General features: G+C 37.3%; 1 protein-coding gene across 1 annotated transcript in view; it reads left to right on the top strand.

Annotated features, from left to right (window-relative positions):
• The first annotated feature begins 14,673 nt into the window (after positions 1–14,673).
• LOC149796010 (uncharacterized) overlaps positions 14,674–22,033 on the top strand; it is a 47,833-nt gene continuing 40,473 nt past the window's right edge. Inside the window, exons 1-5 of the mRNA XM_089964162.1 lie at positions 14,674–14,822; positions 15,775–15,831; positions 17,085–17,167; positions 20,616–20,687; positions 21,212–21,350. Of these exons, the coding sequence (XP_089820288.1) occupies positions 14,765–14,822; positions 15,775–15,831; positions 17,085–17,167; positions 20,616–20,687; positions 21,212–21,350 (409 nt within the window). The 5' untranslated portion in view covers positions 14,674–14,764. The remainder of the gene's footprint in view (positions 14,823–15,774; positions 15,832–17,084; positions 17,168–20,615; positions 20,688–21,211; positions 21,351–22,033) is intronic.

Below are 22,033 nucleotides of genomic sequence, written 5' to 3'. Positions count from 1 at the left end.
TAAGGATAAATCCAAACAATTCTAAGCAAAACAAATCCACTGGCTGATAAAACTTTACAAATAACAAGAATAAAATAAAAAACACCAACCACAAAAAAACAACTAGTATAAAAAACCAGGAAGGAATATACAGGGGGGGTAGGTGGTGAAAATAAAAATCCTACTCCACTCCTCCTTACCTATCCTTCTCCTAACATCCTAACCAACAGATACAAAAACTCTTTTCTCTATACATAGGTGACAGCTAAGATAAACCTAGATATAACTATGTAATCCCAAAAATAGAACACATAAGGTGGTCGCAAGAATAGACCATCAGGGATACCCTTATTAAGACCCCAAAACTTACACATATGAGGTAGTCGAAAAACCCAACGACTATCAGGGCCGGCGGCACAATGCTGCAAATATAACAATAACATAGATCAATACTCCAAAAAGATTACAAGCATAATGCAGTCAAAAAACCCAATGACTATCAGAGCCAGCAGCACAAGGCTGCAACCAAAACTTATAACTAGAAAAACAGGACCCTAAATAATTACTCAATAAGATGGAAAAACACCAGTTCCATCCAGGGCCAGCAGCACAATGCTGCAAAACAAACCAATCAAATTGCTGTCACCTATTAGCTAACATCTACCTCAATAAACTCTACCTCTCTTAAAAACAGCACAGAGTTTTTTATTCAAATTCCAAAAGACGGAAATTTAGAACAAATATTATGGATCGGAAAAACCCTGCTAACCTGTGGCAAGACAACTCCGCCCGAGCCCGACCACTTTCACCCCTTACCACGGACAGACATCAAAACCCATACGTGCAGTGCACGCATCATAACTTAAAATGCGAACTAGATCGGGTCCAATCCCACTGGTCGCTCATCAATGCAAATGAATGACAGAGTGCGTGCTGGGTCCAATCCCACTCATACAAACAAAAATATAGGCCTTACAATCAGGTCGATATGTACACAAAAGTACTTCGACCTCGCGGCCCAATCAATAAGTGTTCTGTGAACACATAAATGCCTGGAGGAAGTGGCACCATTCCTTCCCCCAGGAGTAATCAAAAAGGTGCCTGTGGCATCACAAACCAGTGGTACATGCTCATTGCGAGCGCACACCACTATAATCCAACTCAACAACAACAACAGCAACAATCGTTCACACCATTCTGCAAAGAATGAAAAAGAAGATGGCTTCGAACCACCTTGATAAAATGAAAAAATTGCAAGACGTCCTGGACAATTTGGGTATGATGGAGCAAATGTTGGTTAACCTAAACGAGGATCACTATTCTTATAGTCCCCATCGAGTGAAGATGGAGATCAATAATTTAAGAAAACTAAAGGACATCATCAGTAATCTGTTAAAAGAAATAAAGGAGGAGAAGGAGGATGAAGAAGAAAGGATAAGGATGAGAGAATGGAACAAAAAAATTGAAAAAGAAGAATAAAATGAGAAGAGGAAGAAAGAAGAGGAGGAGAAGCAGAAAGAAGTGAAAAAGAAGAAAAAGGAGGAAGAAAAGAAAGAAAAGAATAGAAAAAGTGTAAGACAGAAAATAAGAAGCTGGTGGAGAAATAGAAGAAATTAGAAGAAGAAGAAGAAAACCAAAGGCCCTTTCCAGGGCCACTCCAATCTCTCGAAAAGACCTAGACTTTCATTGCCTACCCGTTTTTATTTTTTTTTAAAATTAGAGACCCCTCCCTGTTTCAATTTTCGCCTGTTCCATTTCCATAGACCCATCAGGTCGGGACCGTATTAAAATAGGGTCCCGACCCCTGTTCCATTTGACGCTCAACAGTCCCAAATTCCCATGTTAAATTTGCATAGACCCTATACAGTCCCAGGGTTTTTGGCCATGTTAATTCCCATAGAGCCTATACAGTCCCAGGGTTTTTGGCCATGTTAATTCCCATAGACCCTATACAGTCCCAGGGTTTTTGGCCATGTTAATTCCCATAGACCCTATATTGTCCCAGGGTTTTTCTCCATGTTAAATTTACATAGACCCTATATTGTCCCAGGGGTGTTTTTAATGGCAAGTCCCATAGACTCTATACTATCCCTATTCACTACTCCTGTCTGATCTGACCTACCCGTGTTCCTCTTTTGGTTTGTGGAAAAATCAACCCTAAACTAGCATCTGAATTCATCTGTTTACTCTCCCTAGGACCTCTATTATCCCGGGCCATCACATTCAGAACCCTTTCACATGCCTCAGCCGCCCCCTGCGGGTCCGGGGTTGTAGAATTGGCCCGACGTGCCTCGCTACGTGTCGTAAAAGACGACTAAGTAGAGGCAACCTGTTTGCCGTGGGTTGCGTCCCGTGTCGGGGGAGGAAAGGATCCTGGTAGTTGAGCAAAGGCTTTCACTGCAATACACTACTTTGGCCTCTACTTCTTTTAGACGGGTGGTCGGGATGAGCCCGGTTCCGACAAATCGGCTGGTCACGCCGAGCCCTAGGAAGTCTTTATTTACTCTCTCACCTCCTTTATCTTTCTCCTTGTATCTTTCTTGATACCACCGTTGCCCCTGTATTCTAGTCCTTTATCTTTCCCTTTTCCAAGTCTTAGAAGACTTTCTAGAAGGCGGTGGCTTAACGGGTCAATCTGGGATTAATTTTACCGACATTAGAAATTGGCGACTTCAAGGTCAATCAAAGGTAATTTTATCAACTGAGTATGGCATCTGTGTATCCCTGACACTTGAAAAGTGTCCCCTTTTTGGGCTCCTTGGTGGGTGGGGAGCGAGCACGGGTGCTGAATTTTTAATCTAGCCAAAATGGATATTTCCAAAAAAAAATCAAAATAAACGTACGAAAACTTTATCTGACTCGGACGACGAACCATGTAGTGTGGACTCATTTCCACGCTTCATGGTAATACAATCTAAACATGCCGCAAAATCCGTTGCTTCACTCTCTCCGTTTGTGATCGAGAAAACAATTACAGGTTTGATTGGTACGCCAAAGAGTGTCAAAAAAATGAAATCGGGTTGCCTTCTCGTGGAATATGAGCGACGAGGTCAGACAGACAATATGAAGAAGATAAAAACTTTCTTCGATATTCCAGTGACCTCATTCGCTCACACCACATTGAATACGTCCAAAGGCGTCATTCGCTGTCGTGACTTGGCTGGAGTCACCGACGCAGATATCATTGAAGGAATGAAAAGTGAAGGTGTCACTGCAGTCCGTCGAATACGTATCAAACGTAATAATACGTAATAATAACCTGCAGGACACCAACAGCATTGTACTCACCTTCAACAAGCCAACTGTACCCAAAGTGGTCAAAGTTGGCTTCTTGCAAGTGAAGGTTGACATCTACATTCCAAACCCCCTTCGATGTTATAAGTGTCAAAAATACGGCCACCACGAAGACCGCTGCTCTAAAACCCAAATATGTGGCCGATGCGGAGAAAATTCTCATCAGGAAGCTGACTGTAGAGCAACTCCGCATTGTGTCAACTGTGGAAAAGAGCACCACGCAAATTCCAAGGATTGCGATACATGGAAACAGGAGAAGGAAATTCAGAGGGTAAAATACACAAACAATATTCCCTATCCAGAAGCCAGAAAACTTGTACAGGCGAAAACAGCCCACCCTGGCCCATCCTTTTCCACTGTAGTGAAGAGCAATCCTAAAACAACGAAGGACGCTCAAACACAAACAGAAGCACCCGATTCAACACCAAGCTCAAACACCCCTCATTACCAATCACAGAGAAACACGGCATCTACACAAACTACATTCAGCAATACCCAACAACCTAAATCACCAAAAAACAAAAATAAATCTCATGGAAACAGGCAACAAAAGGGGTCAGATGACCCCATCAAACTTTATAACAGGTTTGGAGACATCGAGAGCATGGATGCAGAAGAACCTGCTCCATGCGCCCAAGGGAACTCCAGACCTACAAACAAAAAATTCACCCCAGTACTTCCTCCAGAGAAATAACAAAACAAATTCCCTCTACGAAAGGTCTAACCTAGCTCCACAATCTTTCATTTAAATTTATAATGAAAAACACTATCATACAATGGAATTGTCGAGGACTTAAAGCAAATTACAATGATATTCTCCTGCTTTTAAACGAACATGATCCTGCGGTACTATGCCTTCAAGAAACATTCTTGAAAGATACGGACAATATCACATTTAAAAACTACTCCCTGTTTAACACCTGCTCTCCAAATGTTGATAGGGCATCAGGAGGAGTTTCTGTTATTGTGAACAACAGAGCTCCTCATAGCTTCATTCATTTAAACACCAATTTACAAGCCATTGCTGTAAGCGTCACTCTACATCGAGTGATTACATTTTGCTCTATTTACTTACCACCAAACACTAACCTAGTACCAAACGAATTAGACGACCTTGTTCAACAGCTTCCCGCACCATTTGTTTTACTCGGGGATTTTAATGCCCATAACATTTTATGGGGATCAAATCATATAAGTGACAGAGGTCACAAAGTTGAAGACCTTATTACTAGACACGATCTGTGTCTATATAATACCAAAACACCTACATATTTACACCCAGGCACGAGTACATACACATGCATCGATTTGACAATTTGTTCTCCTTCGCTGCTTTTGGACTATGAATGGAAGGTCGCTGATGACCTTCACAGCAGCGATCACTTCCCAATCTCCCTTGTAAATCATAACTCTACAACTGACGGAGTAATTCCACAATGGAATTTAAAGAAGGCCGACTGGGCCAAGTTCGAAACACTCTGTAAAATTAGGCTGAATGAGGATACAGTTTTCAATGTTAACGATCTCATTCAGCATTTTACATCTATTTTAACCGACATTGCAGAAGAATCTATCCCCAAGTCCTGAACAAACTGTAAAAGAACCCTAAAACCTTGGCTCACTAAGGAATGTAAGGAAGCCATACGGCAACGCCGAGAAGCATTAAAAAAAATTCAATAATCACCCGACGCCCGAAAACTTAAATATATATCGCATTTTCCGGGCCAAAGCTCGCCGCACAATCAAAGAAAGTTAAAGTGCATCATGGAAGAAATATGTTTCTTCTTTAAACTCTCGTTCCTCTGTTAAGAAAGTTTGGGACACTATACGCAAAATAAACGGAAAGAGAAAACAAAACCCTCTCCGACATCTGACACTGAACAATAACAACTTTAGTTCAAAACGTGACATTGCAAATATTCTTGCTGACAGTTTCTCGAAAAATTCCTCATCATCTAATCATTCAGAAGCCTTCCGAAAACTTAAAACTCAAAAAGAAAAGTCACGTTTAAAATTCACATCCAACAACTCGGAAAGTTATAATCAATTGTTCTCACTATCGGAGCTTAGGGAGGCTGTAGATAAGGCCCATGATACTTCCGCTGCGCCTGACGAAATACATTACCAGGTTTTGAAACACCTTCCAGAATCATCTTTAACATCTCTTTTGAAACTCTTCAATGATTTATGGATTACTGGTAATGTACCAAAAATCTGGAAAGAAGCAACTGTAATACCAGTCCCCAAACCCGGTAAAGATAGCCAAGACCCCAACAGCTATCGACCAATTGCACTCACAAGTTGTGTGTGCAAAACAATGGAACGAATGATCAATTCTCGGCTTGTCTGGTATTTGGAAACTAACAATTTAATATCTCCTTTCCAAAGTGGCTTTCGATATGGCCGGAGCACCAATGATCATCTGGTTAGACTGGAAACATTTGTTTGCGATGCATTTATTAAGAAAGAACATTTAGTAGCGGTTTTCTTTGATTTAGAAAAGGCATATGACACGACATGGAAGTACGGGATACTAAATGACCTGAACAATCTTCGTCTAAAAGGCCGTCTGCCCTCTTTCATATCCAACTTCCTCTCAGACAGAGAATTCAAAGTACGAGTGGGCTCTACCCTCTCAGATCTGCACGAGCAAGAGATGGGTGTGCCCCAGGGCAGTATTTTATCTGTGACGCTCTTTAACATCAAAATTAATAGCATCACCAAGTGTTTGACTCCTGGTGTGGATTGCTCGTTATACGTTGATGATTTTCTAATATGTTATCGGTCAAAGCACATGCATACAATTGAAAGACAACTGCAGCAAAATATAAACAAAATTCAAAATTGGGCCAATGCAAACGGTTTCAAATTCTCGAAATCAAAAACGGTATGCATGCATTTCTGTCAGCTACGAAAACATCACGATGAACCGAACCTCACGCTGGATGGAACACCTATACCAGTTGTTGAGGAAACCAAATTTTTAGGTATAATCTTTGACAGAAAACTGACCTTTATTCCACACCTAAAGAACTTAAAAGCTAAATGCTTAAAAGCACTTAACCTACTTAAAGTAGTAGCGCACACTGACTGGGGTGCTGATAGAAAAGTCATCCTAAATTTATACAGAACGTTTATTCGCTCCAAACTGGACTATGGTTGCGTTGTGTATGGTTCAGCCCGAAAATCGTATCTTAAAATGCTTGATCCAATTCATCATCAGGGAATAAGAATGGCTCTGGGAGCATTTAAAACATCCCCGTGTGAAAGCACGTTGGAAAAAAATCCGAAACAAACCCTTCTATCTTCCACAACTCTTACCATGAACTCCTCACCGAATTTTAAAACTACACCAGAATTTACACTGATGGATCAAAGGATGAGGAAAAGGCTGCTGCAGCCTTTGTTTGTGGAAATCACACAACGCAAGTTCGCTTACCAAATGGAGCATCAATTTTTACAGCCGAAATCAGAGCAATAGACCTTGCTCTGCAACATATAGAAAAGAACCGTATTTTAAACTGTATCATCTTCTCCGACTCGCTATCAGTACTCCAGTCACTACACAATAGAAAACTGGAGAACCCATTATTGAAAAACATACTCGTAAAAAATACCGAGCTGAGTGTCTCCCACAATATAATATACTGTTGGTTACCTAGCCACATTGGTATTAAAGGTAACGAAAAAGCAGATCGCGCTGCTAAATTGGCCCTTTCTCAAGAACCATCTGATTTTAAAATACCATATACTGATTTTAAACCTTGTATCAGAAAGTTCTTACGTCAGAAGTGGCAGGCATCATGGAATGATGCTGTAAATAACAAACTTCACGCAATCAAACCAACTCTAGGAGAATGGACTCCTTCCTACAGAACCATTCGTAGGGAGGAGGTAGTCATTGCAAGAATCCGAATTGGTCATACTTATATCACCCACACCCACATACTAAAAGGTGAAGACCCACCAGAGTGCGTTTCTTGCAATGAACTGTCAAGCACTTTATGATAGAGTGCTTTAACCTACAACCTACGCGCGATCGTTATTACATTGTGCATGAAACGAAAGAACTTTTTGATAATATAAACATCACTCGTATTATAGAGTTCTTGAAAGCCGTAAATATTTACTCTAAACTCTGACTTTTATGCTATCACCTTGTGCAGTTTTATGCAATATATATACCGTCCCATTTTAATACCTATTCATCTTTTTTACATCTCCCGTTGATCGGGAAGCTTTATTTTGCACCGTTACCATCTTACCGTTTTTAATTTCAACCATTTGTTCTTTTATATCGCAGGTCGATATAGGACCTTTTATAAGTTTTAAAAGATTATACAAATAACACTTTGTTTGGCGCTAAATAGCCTAAAAGTGCTGATGCACTCAATCAATCAATCAATCAATCAATCAATCACATGCCTCAGCCAATATATCTGCTTGCTTAGCCATTTCACTTGCACTATTGATAGTTTTCTCCTTTAAGTGTTTGAATAGTCCTTTATTTCATGCTGCTAGCAATTGATCTCTGATGAGAAAATTACAGATCGCATCATACGTTTTATCGACTCCCCCACATTCTAACCAACGGAATAAGTGATTAGATAACCAATATACAAACTGGTCGAAGCTTTCTCCCTTTTCTGCTTTCCTAAACCCCTTTTCAATGAGCTCAAACCTTTTCAGCAATGCATCCTTCAACGAATCGTAATTCACTGCATCTATACTGGATACCCTTGAGTATCCTTCTAAAGCCCTAACTATCAGAAAAGTGCTAATGTGCAATGCCCAATCTTTCTTTATAACTTTCAGCTCAGTAGCAAATCTTTCGAATCTTAATCGGTAACTATCCAAGTCATTATTATTTTCTTCAAATGATGAAAGTGTGTTTTAATTTAACCTGTTGCGCTTCCCTATCGTTCTCCGTCATCTCCTTTTCAATACGCGCACTTAACCGTAATTTATGACCCTTTTCCTGGAGTCTTTCTTTTCCAATACGCGCGCTTAGCTCCAATTTATCGCGCGCCGATTCCCTCTCCACTCAGGCAAATAATTCAATCCTCTCCTTTTCAACACACGTACTCAGCTCTAATTTCTCTTTTCCAGCTGCTTCAAGCATTTCCTTTTCGCCTTGTTGCTCTTCGACGCGTCAATCTCTCTCCCTATTTTGTTCTTCCTTAATAAATTGTAGTAAAGTTTCTCCTTCATATCCCAATTGTTTACCAATTTCTGCCAGTTCCCTAGTGGACGACGTGATTTTGATAGGGCTTTCCTCGACACTGTTGGATGGGTGAACTCAGTGTAACAATCCAATAGTATTCTGTTGGACAGAAAGTATCCTACCGCTGCCTCCAAAATTGTAACGTAATAAAACTATCAACTTAAATAATGAATGGGATTTAAGAAATTTTAAAAATGAATGGGATTTAAGAAATAACAAACACGTATGTCAGTGACAATGACAAAAAATGTATTATCCTCTCGCACTAATGATTGCAAAAAAAAGAAAAACAGGATACTTAATTAATACAAGAGTACATAGTTTGGAACGAATGGATAACAATGATGAAGAACAAATAAGTATTTGGAATATTCAATAATCCTATCTTGCCTCTTGCCTCATAGTCAACCACTATACTGACATTGCTCTTTATAGTCAAACACTATAATTACATTCCTCTTATAGTCAAACACTATAATGACATTTCTCCCCATAGTTAAACACTAATGATATTTCTCATATAGTCAAACACTATAATGATATTTCTCATATAGTCAAACACTATAATGATATTTCTCATATAGTCAAGCACTTTAATGGTATTTCTCATTTACTCAAACACTATAATGACGTTTCTCATACATATGCCCATTGTTTACCTGACATTTCATATGATGCTCTTGACCCGCTCTCCCGGCGCAGCCACTTGAACCATCCAGGCTTTCCATGCAAACACACGCTGTCACTTCTCCTTGCGGTCTTTCATCGCTCCTTGGGGCCCCGAGTGGCCGAGTGGTCTAAAGCTCTCTCTGTCACGGATCACTGCCATCTCACCTCTGTCTGCGGCGGTTCGAGTCTTGGATTTGGCCAATGCGGGTATATGAGAAAGCCTGCCGGTGATTCTTTCCGGGGTTATCCCGGGTTCTTCCTCCACCATTAATAATGGCCGCCATGTATAGCCTATCGTGTGCTGAAAAATGGCGTTAAACCCTACAGCAACAACAACAACAACATCTCTCCTTACTACAGCGGCCTCTAGCTAAGATTAGTTAGCCCGCACCCAGTTATCCACACCTAGTTATCTACACCCATTTAGCTGAATACGAGAAAACAACATTCCAAATAATCTGTTTTCTGATTATCATTCGGGTTAATAACATCCGAGCGTTTCAGACGAAACAATATCAACACACCTCAGATATTTAGTTATGTACGACGTACGACTTTCTGTATTTACAACCCAGCTAGTTTGATCTAATTGCGTCTGCTAATTTTCAACTTAAGCCAGTCGTAATCCAGAATAGTTCAATTTTCAAAACAGCTCGACACACTTTGGTCAATTTGTGAGATATTGGAGAAAATGCAAAAAATTGTTCGCCGATTTTGACGTCTGGACAAGAAATGGTCTGGCAGTGCCGTTTTGCATTCGGATAGTTTTGGATTTCATCATTGATTGAAAGGTGATATTAGAAAAACCTCGAGTCTATAGTTAAGCGCTAAATACAAGCATACGATTGCAAGGAAAAAAATGGATAATTTTATTGTGACATGGTAAAATAAGCATAGTAGCGTAGATAATGCTAAGTATCAAAATGTTAAAATATGTTCGATATCCAAATTTACCAAAATCAATTTGTTTTTGGCACCAAAATTAAAACGCATCACAATGTACATTAACTTTTTGTTTACTGCGGACTCAAGGTTGTGCTGATCTTACCTTTTGGTTAATGGTGAAATCTAAGACTATCCAAATGCAAACGGCACTTGTCCAGATGTCAAAATCGGCGAATAATTATTGCATTGCCTCCAGGATGTCACAAACTTAACGAAGTGTGTCGAGCTATTTTCAAAATTGAACTATTCTTTATTACGATTGGCTTAAGTTGGAAATTAGCAGACGCATTTAGGATAAACTAGCAGGGTTGAAACTACCGAATGGTGCGGACTCATGTCTTCCATTATGTTATATTGTTACAGGTTAGACTCATAATATATATATATATATATATATATATATATATATATATATATATATATATATATATAGTCGCGCATGGTAACATGTAGTACGCAATCTAGGCGTCACGCGATGCATGGAAAAAAATAGTATGGTGCGCCAAACACGTCACCTTAATAATACTGGAATCAGTGTAGGTCTGGCCATGCCACATCCCGTATTACGTAACAACAAGTCGCAGATAAAACTGATGCTAACAAAATTAAGAAGTTTTCAAAATGGAAAGTGTACAAACTTTAATTATAGCCGATGATACGCATGAAAGGAGTGGAGCCACATCATCCGATGTTCAGAAAAGAAAGAGCATTGTCCAAAGAATATTAGCTAAAGCGGGGACTGGTCAGGGACGATTGATGAAATGTCGTGCTACCAGCGAAACGCAGAGCCTGACACAGAAATGAACCTATAGTGTCCCATGGGGGTAGGACAAGAGAGAATATATAAAAACTATATATTTCCAGAGTTATTTGACTGCCAGCGTCGACAAACCATGGATATTTTAACTATGTACTGCTGATAATATTGGTCTACAATTTTTAGAATTCGGCTGCTTTAGATATAGAATGTGATATTTATTTTGGATTTTGATGTGCTGAATTCAAATATGACAATTAAAATAACTGATTAGCCACCATTTCCAAGCTATTTAACGTTTTACATTTTACGTCTATGTATATTGTGTAGATAGTAGGGTATTAATCATAAATTGTAAACCTAGGCCTTTCCATGAGTTAATGGTTGCTTTACATGATAAGATTTCACCTGTTCTGGTTATGTAACAATTTAAATAACAGCCGAAGGATTATATTAACAAAGTACATAGATTTCTCCTTTTTCAGTGCTCGGCCCTTAATGGCTTACCTGATATATTCATTAAAAGGAGTATCTCTTGTTTGTTTCCAGCCATAGAATGCAAGCATTGATAGGCTCCATTTGCCATGATAGCGTTTCTCCATTGATGCAATGTCCCGGTGACATCGCTCGCCGTGCTCGTCGCTTACTACTCCGCAGTTTAGTGGAAAAATACTAGCTGAGAGTGCAAAAAATTATATCTTTAATGACATGTTGCAACCAATGCTTTTTTATGCCTTGAGAAGGTTTTCACCAACTCCCTTAAGTTGTCTGCCTTGTTGTTTCCTTGAATATTTATGGCCACCTACTGGAAGACTTTCCGTGCCGTCTCGTCCTGGCCACACAGTGCACGGTCAAATGCATCATCTCGAAGTTCGCGAATTTAAATACCAACAAAGACACCTTCCTTTATCTTAGCTACACTTAACGCTGGATGCTTCCCGTGGAGGTAATTGAAAGGTGCTTGTTTTTGTCCATCTCCCTGACAAAGTTCTTCGTCAGACCCAGCTTGATGTGCAAGGGTGGTAACTAATATTTCTTGATTCAACAAGTGGTGAATGCTGAGCAAGTTTCCTTCCAGGCTCCAATGACTGCCGGAGTGGCCAGTCTCTCTTGATGTAGCTGGAATCTCTCGCACAATTATCCCATTCACAGAGAACACAGCAGTACTTATGTATATCCAGTCTTCATACAAAGCAGGAGAGCAAGAACCTGCAAATAGCTACATAGCTGCCACTGATGTTGGTCAAAGTTTATGCACCTCAAAAGTTGTTTCATGTTTTCATAGGTTTTCTTCATATGGACTGCATAACCAACTGGAACAGATTGAAGACCCATCTTCGATGAATCAATGAACAGACTCCACTCATCTGGATCATTAACGATGTTGAGGACTGCCATCACACCATCGATGTTGTTGCAGGTTACAAGATCACCTTGCATGAAGAAGAATGGGAAAATATCCTTTTTACGGTCACGGAACATGCAAACCAAAATATCACCTGCCAGGAGTTTCCATTGCCGTAGTATTAAGCCCAACAGCTCTGCCTAATTCTTTGATTATTACAAATCCCTGACAAAGTCATTTAGTTCACCTTGTGTTAGGAGTAGTTGTTCAGTGGAGGGAAATTGTAGCTAATATGATCATGGGACAAGTTTCATCCTCCTCCTCTTCCTCGTCTGACTCGAGTGAGAATGATTCTGGTGCATCACAAACCCGCGGTCCTTCTCCATGGGGTACTGGGCGTACAGCTGATGGAATGATTGGATAAAGTACAGTCCACTTTTTCTTCTTTGACACACCTTTCCCAACTAAAGTCACCATGTAGAAATAAAAATTGCTGTTTTTCTTGGACGGCTTTCTCCAACTAATTGGCACTGCAAAATGCATATATTTCCTTTCCTGTTCAACCACTGGCGATAATTTGTTACACAAATGATGCATCATATATGTGGGGCACACGTCTTGTCCTGATCTCTAATTTTGCAGCCAAAATAAAACCATAGTGGTTATACTGCGCCTTTACGATGCAAAATTCACTTCATGGCATAGAAGACCTTGTCTGCATTATTCATCCAATCTCTGCTCACGTTGGCTAAACAGAAATGTGTCCCTTTGCACAATCAAACAATAACAAATAAGAGAGCATGACTGTATGATTTCTACATCAAATATAGGGCAATTTGTTCAGCAGAGTGATGTAGGCGTAGTAATGACTGAATCATCAATAACGTTTAGAAATAACATATTGCAATTCATATAATGTATGACGCAAAACCAGCTTCATATCGCATCATTAATTGCTGGCCTAAAAAGCAAGTTTTGTCCAAACCCAGTCATAAATTTATTGATAGATCCAGTCAAAGATGTATTTTAATAATTTCTGTTTGAAATTGAGATCCTTTCCCTTTATAACTTACTTATTCTCAGCCATTCCAAATTCAAGGGTCCTTAATACTGACCTAATACCATATTTTTAAAACTAGAGCCAATCAACAGTTTTAATTATCATTTTCGTTGACAGTGAACCAGAATAGTAAAGTTTGACCACATTTGTTCGGAAACAGTTTGGCTGTAGACCAATGTAATAGTGCTGTTACTACTGCTGCTGCTGCTGCTGCAACTAATACTAATTCTTTCAATTTCAATAGCACCAATTGTTGTACAATCAAACGTGTGCTGCGACCGTATTTGTCAAAATGGTTTCATTTGGCCAGGAATGTTTAATGTCACCCCAGGTCAAAGATACTGTCACGATCAAGATTTTCGGATTCATTTGTCATGCCAAGCAAAAGAGGCAAATATATTTTTATATAGTCACTTTTAGCAAAGGAGAAGTTTGAAAACGTAAATATAGAACGCGGGTCTGGAAGTGTATCAGCCAATTCCAGCAACATTCACGTAATTCATACATCTATATATGAAGAAGATACTGCCAGGACAACAGCTCATTGGTCGAAATCTAGTGGGGGAAATGACCTAGAAATATTCAAGTTCATTTTATGGGCCAATCAGCAATCGTCTTTTGTATAGATCCCTATGCCATTCTGTAGCATAAGGTTCAAATTTCCAATATGAATAATTTAGTATTAAAGTAGAGGAACCTGAAACAGTTCGAATTCTTTCTTAAATGAGAGCTACGTACACGTTTCTTGAGAAACGTAACTTCAGAAGTGCATACATATATGATGGTGTCTTTACTTTGGCGTGATATTGAAATAATAACGCTTCAGATTATTTACCGTACAGGTGATTTACGGGAAGCGTAAAATAAAAAGTTGATATTTTCTTTATCTTAACCTCTTCCATATCTAACTGCTGAAGATGTGTGATAGCTTCGTGAAAAGGAAATTATGACAAATAGATTACTTCAACGTTTCACTGTAAACACGAATACCACTAATCATTAAAGTGGTATGTGTGCAATTACAATTTATCGAGCTACAACCATTGTGTTTTTTATTAAACATTTATCAAGGGTCAAGTTTTAGAGCATGCTTTTTGGACCAATTTAAGTATCAAGCTTGCACCATCTGTATATGTCTCTTTAGCTACAACATAAACATTATAATGGAGTGGTGTAATGTGTTGTGCATAAAACGATAAGTTCGAGTAACTCTCAGCTAACTCGTCTTATGGACGAGTGCTTGGGTAATTATTACATGATCCCTGTCCAAATAGACATAAACTTATCATTCCTTGAGGTCATAAAGGTGATAAATGTGAAGGTATATAACACTCCTATTGTCTTGGATAGTAGATCAAATGGACTGTTTGCTCATATCTGTGTCGTGATTTGGTCTCTTTATCATCAACGACGTGACTGACTGAACTAGTTTAGAAGGGGGCAGTTACTTGTAGATAAGAGCAAGCCTTCTGGTGTTTGGTTTAAACATCCATGATGGCAGCAATGGACACGGCAGGATGTAGTTTATGTAGATTATCAAGAGAGAATGGTGTGTATCACTATATTTTGCAGATTATATTTACTTTATACAGTTTTGTCTAATATGGTCGATATAAGGAGCTGCAAATATTATTTTCCGTTTGAAGAAAACATACACAATATGTCTACAAAACGATAGTGTTCGTGTTCTAACTTCCTGGTAGAGTGGTGTATACTAAATGATATTTAACCTTTGTCGTTTATCAAACATACTTCATGTATCTAAGTAATCAAGAATGCATATATATATATATATATATATATATATATATATATATATATATATATATATATATATATATATATATATATATATATATATATATGTGTGTGTGTGTGTGTGTGTGTGTGTGTGTGTGTAAGTGTGTAAGTAAAAATGTATGTAAATATGTATGTAAGTAGGTATGTCAGTAAATCAGTAAGCAAGTAAGTATATATGTATGTATGTATTAATTAGATACTGCCTCTTTATATTTATGCAAATCTTGTTTTTTATTGCAGACTGAATAATAACTTTGGGATTTCAAACAGACATAGACATTTGATGGAACATACCGGAGTTATTTTAATAGATCCACCTTTCTACTCAACTCTCCCCGTTTTCTATACATAAAAGAAAAGAGAAATTCCTACCTTATCGAGGCTTATAAAATCGTATATATCCAACATGGTATGTCCAAATAATTAGGTATGTCAAAATATTTAGAACAGTGTATGCGTAACCCAGCGCTTGTCAAAACTACTTACTTTACGAACGTTCTAAGTGAAACATTTATATATTATGTTCTCTCCTCCTTCACTGGAAATTGTATTTCTCCGGGAATTAAATTAGAATAACTACGGTATATGCTCTTGAAACAAATATTCTACCAACTGTATATCAAAAAGATTTGAATGTAAATGTTTCGTTTTCATAGTTGTTTCGGAAATTCAACTAATAAGATTTATATCTTGTTTTTCAGTTGCAGCTCTTGTACTTTTCCTATTAACTATATTTGGGAGATTAGCGTGCGGGGCAGGTAGGTTAGAAATAGTTTGATTATTTGATGTCAGAAAACATTCAGATGATACGTACCATTTGTACATCAACGACACAGTTTGAATCTTGTTTTAGGTTAGTAGTCTATGTTGTAAAAGAGAGTCTGTCTCAATTCAGATGACTTTCCGGGGAGAACTAATCCTGTAGGTAACAACATCAGTGTTATTTTGCATTAAAGGTTTATACAGCAAATAAACGTAAGCAATCTGGTCATTGCTATTGTATTCACTTTCCTTACAGTTGTTGTTCATTTAAGTGAAAACGCCTTTCGATGGAATATTCTTTAAAAAGGAAAGGTATCATAATGCCACAGTATGCATCTCATCCAGGCCTGGTTCCACTCTGACATTATCAACTTTCTACCCTTGGAAGAAGATGAAAGAGAAAGCAGGCAGTCACAGAGACCGGAGTATAATCGGCTAGACATACTCATGGGATGACTTTGCACATATGAGTTAAAGAAACAAGTTATAAAATTATCAAAGGACAACCAATACGAGAGCATAACTCTGTTTTGCTGATCTCCGTAATAAATCATAACTATCGCAACATGTTGCTGTGCTTGGTTATGAAACCCAATTACACTTTAGTTCAGATAATATGCATTTGTATTAAGTCCATGACACCGAATATTAGCCGGAGAATATATGTCAATTAATGGCAAAGACTGCTTTTTTAAGGTCAGTTTTGATTGGCTGAGTACAAACTTAGTCTTAATAACTTAGAGTGCGTTTTTGTTTTCTGTTATTGTGTGTGTGTGTGTGTGTGTGTGTGTGTGTGTGTGTTTGTGATTTGGATTTTTTACGTAGTGTTAACAATTGTTCAGTCATATCGCTACGATGTCTGCAGTATAACAGTTTATAGTGATGTCTAGCACTGGGGCATCATGCCGCAGACGTGTAGCACGAAGTCCCAACCAGTCACATTATCCTGACACCAAGCCGACCAGTCCTAACATTAACCTCTTAATGATGAGCGCAAAGCGAGGCAGTTGTCAGGAACAGTTTTGTAAGTATTTGGTATGACTCGACCGGGGATCGAACGGCGACCTCCCGCATCCGAGGCGGATGCTCTAACCACTAGGCCACCGGAGCGATTCTGTAATTTGTTTAATAGTAAAGTTTAATGTATCTGATAGCTTGCCATTTTAAACTAAAAAATGTTTTAGATTGTATGCGAGCATAACATTGATTTTTTTTAGAACAAAACCGTACTTTATTGTCTATTTTCCAGACACCGGACTATTATGCTACAGTTGTACTAATGTGCCTCATCCAAGGGACTGTAACCGCATTGCGAGATGTGGACCGACAGAAGTAAGACAATATTTATGCATACCTGCGTCATTTTCTTCCTCTTCCTTAAATTCTTCTTAAAAATCAGACTAACAATTGCTACTACTGCATATGAGCACTAAGTAAATTAAGAAATATAGCAAATCTGCTTTTTTCACCCCTTATAAGTATCTGTATTAACACTATTATTGGCCATCTCTACTCCTGCGTTGGCAGTAATGATTTTTGAACTAGCGTTGGTGCTGTTATTGCTAATAATAGTTGACCACTATTACTAGTGTTAGTGCTATTGCAACATGCATTTAAAAGGTTGATGGTATTCACTAGCTTTATGTTGGATGGACATCTTAAAATAAATTAAAAAATGTCCGAACTCAGTGCTGTATTAATTATTCCTTTTGCTGTTGATTGTTTTCTGTTAGAATGTTCAATGTAATATTAAAATCATTTTCAACTACTGCATCTGCGACATTTACAAATACTGAACTTGCTGTTTGAAAACGTCATTATTTATTTTAAGCTGAAACAAACAATTGATGAAAACCAAATATGATAATGCGCAATTGAATGTGAAGTGGCGACCAGATAGCATATAATTGTCTCAAGGCGCAATCTAAATAAATATAACTCACACTTTAATATCTATCAAACCAGATCAGACGTTTTGGTCCTCTTGTGTTTGATGTTGTTGCTTTTATAGCGACGGAGTATTTTGTCCTCTACACGTACAGTTTGCAGTTGGCTTAATAATGTTCCTCAATTACATTCTCTATGTTCGGTTAACAAACGTCGAGAAAAAGGAACGTAAAAGGGTTGTATTTAAAAAACTGAATGGTCATTCATAAACAAAAATGTGCTGATCAGTCTCATTAGTGACGAACTATATATTAATCTTGAAAATTCAAATTATTTCATTTGGGACATTTTGCTAGAGGATCATTGAAAACGTGATGGGCTTATATATATATGCCATGTATTATAACAACAGGAAATGCAAACTACTTAACAAATGGAACAAATACATCTTTACAACGCTTACAATCATACAAAAATAGGGTGACTTTCTTTGTTATAAATTTAACAAGATCACACTCTTATCAACTGAGAAAGAAGAGAAACTATGACAAACTATTACAAACGGCTTTCAAAGAAACCAGATTTTGTTTTATATGGGGTAAGTGAGTATTGTCAGGCTGTTACGAGTACAGGTCTTAAACTAGGTAATAAAAGGAAGCGAGACCAACAAGTTTAGTAATGTCAAAAAAAAATCAATTTCTCTAGTTAAAAATAAAACTTTTAAAGAGATACTTGAAGCATTTCCAATTAAGTCCCAGATATTTTTACATATTGTATCGCAAGTTCTAAAGTAAAAACTGTCTCTAATAAAATCCAACAGCTTTGAATGTCATGATCAACTAATAGCCTTGAATGTTCTGAGGTACACTTATATTTCTTGATCTACCAATATTTACGGAATGTTTTGATATAGTAATGCGTCAAATCCGACTGTCTTCGAATGAATCCACAAAAGTCCTCAAATCTTTTGTTGATCTACTCAAGTTGTCCTTAGTAATTCCAATTAAATTATTTTAATGCAATCATAATTCACGAATTATATCTGAACACAGCTATGAATACTAATAACAAATAAATTCCACAGACTGAACTAAAGATAGCAATGAATTAATTGTTTATCAATTTCCTATATTTACAATCCCTACTTGACATACGACACAATATAATGTTCTCTATTCCCCAAGAAAATGCAGCCAACTTGTATACAAGGACAGGACTTGAACTCAAAGTCAATTAAACATTTCGTTTAATACATCCAGTCAGGTGTGCAACAGTATCGTTCACAACTCTCAATCACGGGCACAGCAGAGTACATAATAGAGATTTACAGAATACAGATAAAACCATATTGCATGACAAAAACTGAAATATATATTTTCAGACAGACAATATCAATGTATATAAAGAAATATCTGCATATTAATGTACAATCTGCATTTTAATGTACAATCTGCATATCGCCCTTGCCATAGTACTGAAACTACTCTTCTAAAAGCAGTTAATAACATTATATCTGCGTTGGGTAGCGGAAAGATTACAGTCCACACCCTCCTTGATTTGTCTGCAGCATTTGTCACCATAGACCATGATATATTACTTTACCGTCTCCATCATGTATTTGGCATTCATAATACAGCCTAACTCTGGTTCAAGTCCTACTTGGTCAAAAGGACACAAATTGTATCTGCAAATGGAATACACTCCAGCCTAGTTAATCTATGTTGTGGTGTTCCACAGGGATCTGTTCTTGGACCTGTTCTCTTCATTCCATACACTCAGCCGCTCTCAGATGTCATAGATCATCATACAGTGTCTCACCAATTGTACGCTGATGACACCCAAATGTACAAATCTAGCCACCCAAGTAAAGTTGATGCTACCATCCAAAGTGTAGAGAGGTGCATTTCTGATGTTAAATCATGGATGACATGTAACAAGCCGCAGATGAATGATGATAAAACTGAGGCCATTCTGATCACAACACAAAGACTTTCTCATTCACATCCTTTACCTCAAACAATAAATATCATTAGCACCAACATTAATTTCACACAATCAGTACGAAACCTAGGTGTTATTCTAGACAGTGCTCTCACATTGCACCAACATGAACATATCATGAACATATGCAAGGCTGCATATCTGAGCAGAGACGTATCAGCTCAGTTCGCAAATATCTTTCAGCTGATGCCACTAAAACACTTGTGTGTTCATTAGTACTTTCAAGACTGGACTATTGTAACTCAGTTATGTCTGGTTCATCTCAATATCTGCTCCAGAAACTTCAAAAAGTTCACAACACAGCTGCTCGGATCATACTTATAGTATCACGATCAGAGCACACCTCCCCGCTGCTCTGTACCCTAAACTGACTACCCATTCGATCCAGAATAAAACATAAAATTTCTTCTCTGTGTTACGTTTCACTGTCGAAATCTCGTCCAACATACCTATCCGATCTCACCGATGTGTACACATCAACAAGATACTTACGCTCCTCTTCTGACAATCGTATACTCATTATTCCCATTATGAAAACAAAGTCATATGCATACCAGGGCCCAGCAACATGGAATGAATTGCCCACTGAACTTAGACACAAAGACACAGTATCCCATTCAAGAGTGCTCTCAAAACTCACTTATTTCGACTGCAAGAACAAACTTAAAGACCTAAAAATGTTTCCTACCTTAAATATTCTCAGCATGTTTTTTAATGTTTTCTAATTTCATAATGTTTGTTTTTCTAATCATATCATTATATGTTTTTTTATCTTATAGGTGTTGTCTAATGTTGTAAATCGCTTAGAGTTTCTAAAGATTAGGCGCTATACATAGTCCTCATTATCATTATTATTATTATTATTATTATTATTATTATTGTATATTTTCAGTCATGTTTCGTCGAAACATTTGTAACTGCTTCTGGAAGCACAGTGTATACTATGGGATGTAGTTCGCAACTCGTAAGGCTTCACTCTCGTTCTCTCATTACTTTTGTTAATAACATTTAAAATAAGGTAATTACAATCATATACACGTAACACTTTACGATGTATATTCATTCTAAAAGTTATTAATTACAAATAATTCAGAAACTTAATCGATATATACATATTTTATTTTCCTCTGTTTTATACTAATAGTTATGTTATTATATACTCTCTGAACACTTCGGTGATTAAGTCAACATCAATTGGATACTATGGTTTGAAGAGCTGTAATAACAAAATCAGAATTATCAGTTTAGTGCATTGTATTGTTTACATGCAAAGTCACTATTATGACAAATGAACCAAATGTAATCAATTTATCATATTTGCAATTTTTAAATGAATGATAGATTTATAGACACACATGCACACAAACACAAACATATATATATATATATATATATATATATATATATATATATATATATATATATATATATATATATATATATATATATATATATATATATATATATATATATTATTTTTTTTTATAGAAATGCCACAATTCAGTTTCTCTTGTGGGACGCAGGCAGTCCATGTTACCTGCAATTAAGAAAAGAGAAGACGTGAAAATCTGTATAGAATGTTGCAATAATAATTCCTTCTGCAATCGGGAACTGTGCGATGCAAAAGGTAATATGAAACAGTTTACACAGGTGATATAATGACACATTTGCATGTATAAGGAAATTTTACTCTTATAGAAATAATGCATTTTTCATTCGTTATTAAATTTTCATATAACAGGTAATCACAACATTTGGGTTTTGACTGGTGTATGTGATGGTTGTGTGGCCTAGAGACTTGTTCATAAGATGGCTAATGGAAAGAATGTAGTGCTGAGCCAAGTTGACATCAACGAGCAATTCACCCTCTGATTAATAATAGCATTAGTCCAGATTCTGTGTGATATTGTTCACACCTTATATACATAATATTTTTCGAACAAAGGGCGATAAAGAGGTACAAGGTCAGGTGGCCATGCTAATCATGTGCTTCTGGTTCTGTATATTATTAATTTTAGCCAGTCGCAGTTTGTAAAGTATTTGTGAGTGCTACTTGTTTAGGATCTAATAAACAGTAACAAAAAGAAAGGTGAAGACAACAAGCTTTGTAAAAGTTAACATATAAGTTATTTACCAGGAAAGAACAATGTAAAAAAGAGGAAAAGAACTTACATTTTTACGAATCACATCCAAAATATAATCCAATAATAAGCCAAGAATTATTAAATTAGAAGTCCTAATCATAAAATGTTTAAATGAAATTCGAGTTCGAGTCCCGACGAAAATCCAAAATGGAAGGCGACGATGTAT

The sequence above is a fragment of the Sinohyriopsis cumingii genome, chromosome 7, assembly GCF_028554795.1.
Source record: "Sinohyriopsis cumingii isolate HCF-2022 chromosome 7, ASM2855479v2, whole genome shotgun sequence".
NCBI classification, from domain to species: Eukaryota; Metazoa; Mollusca; class Bivalvia; order Unionida; family Unionidae; genus Sinohyriopsis; species Sinohyriopsis cumingii.
This window is presented reverse-complemented; position numbering and strand designations above follow the sequence as displayed.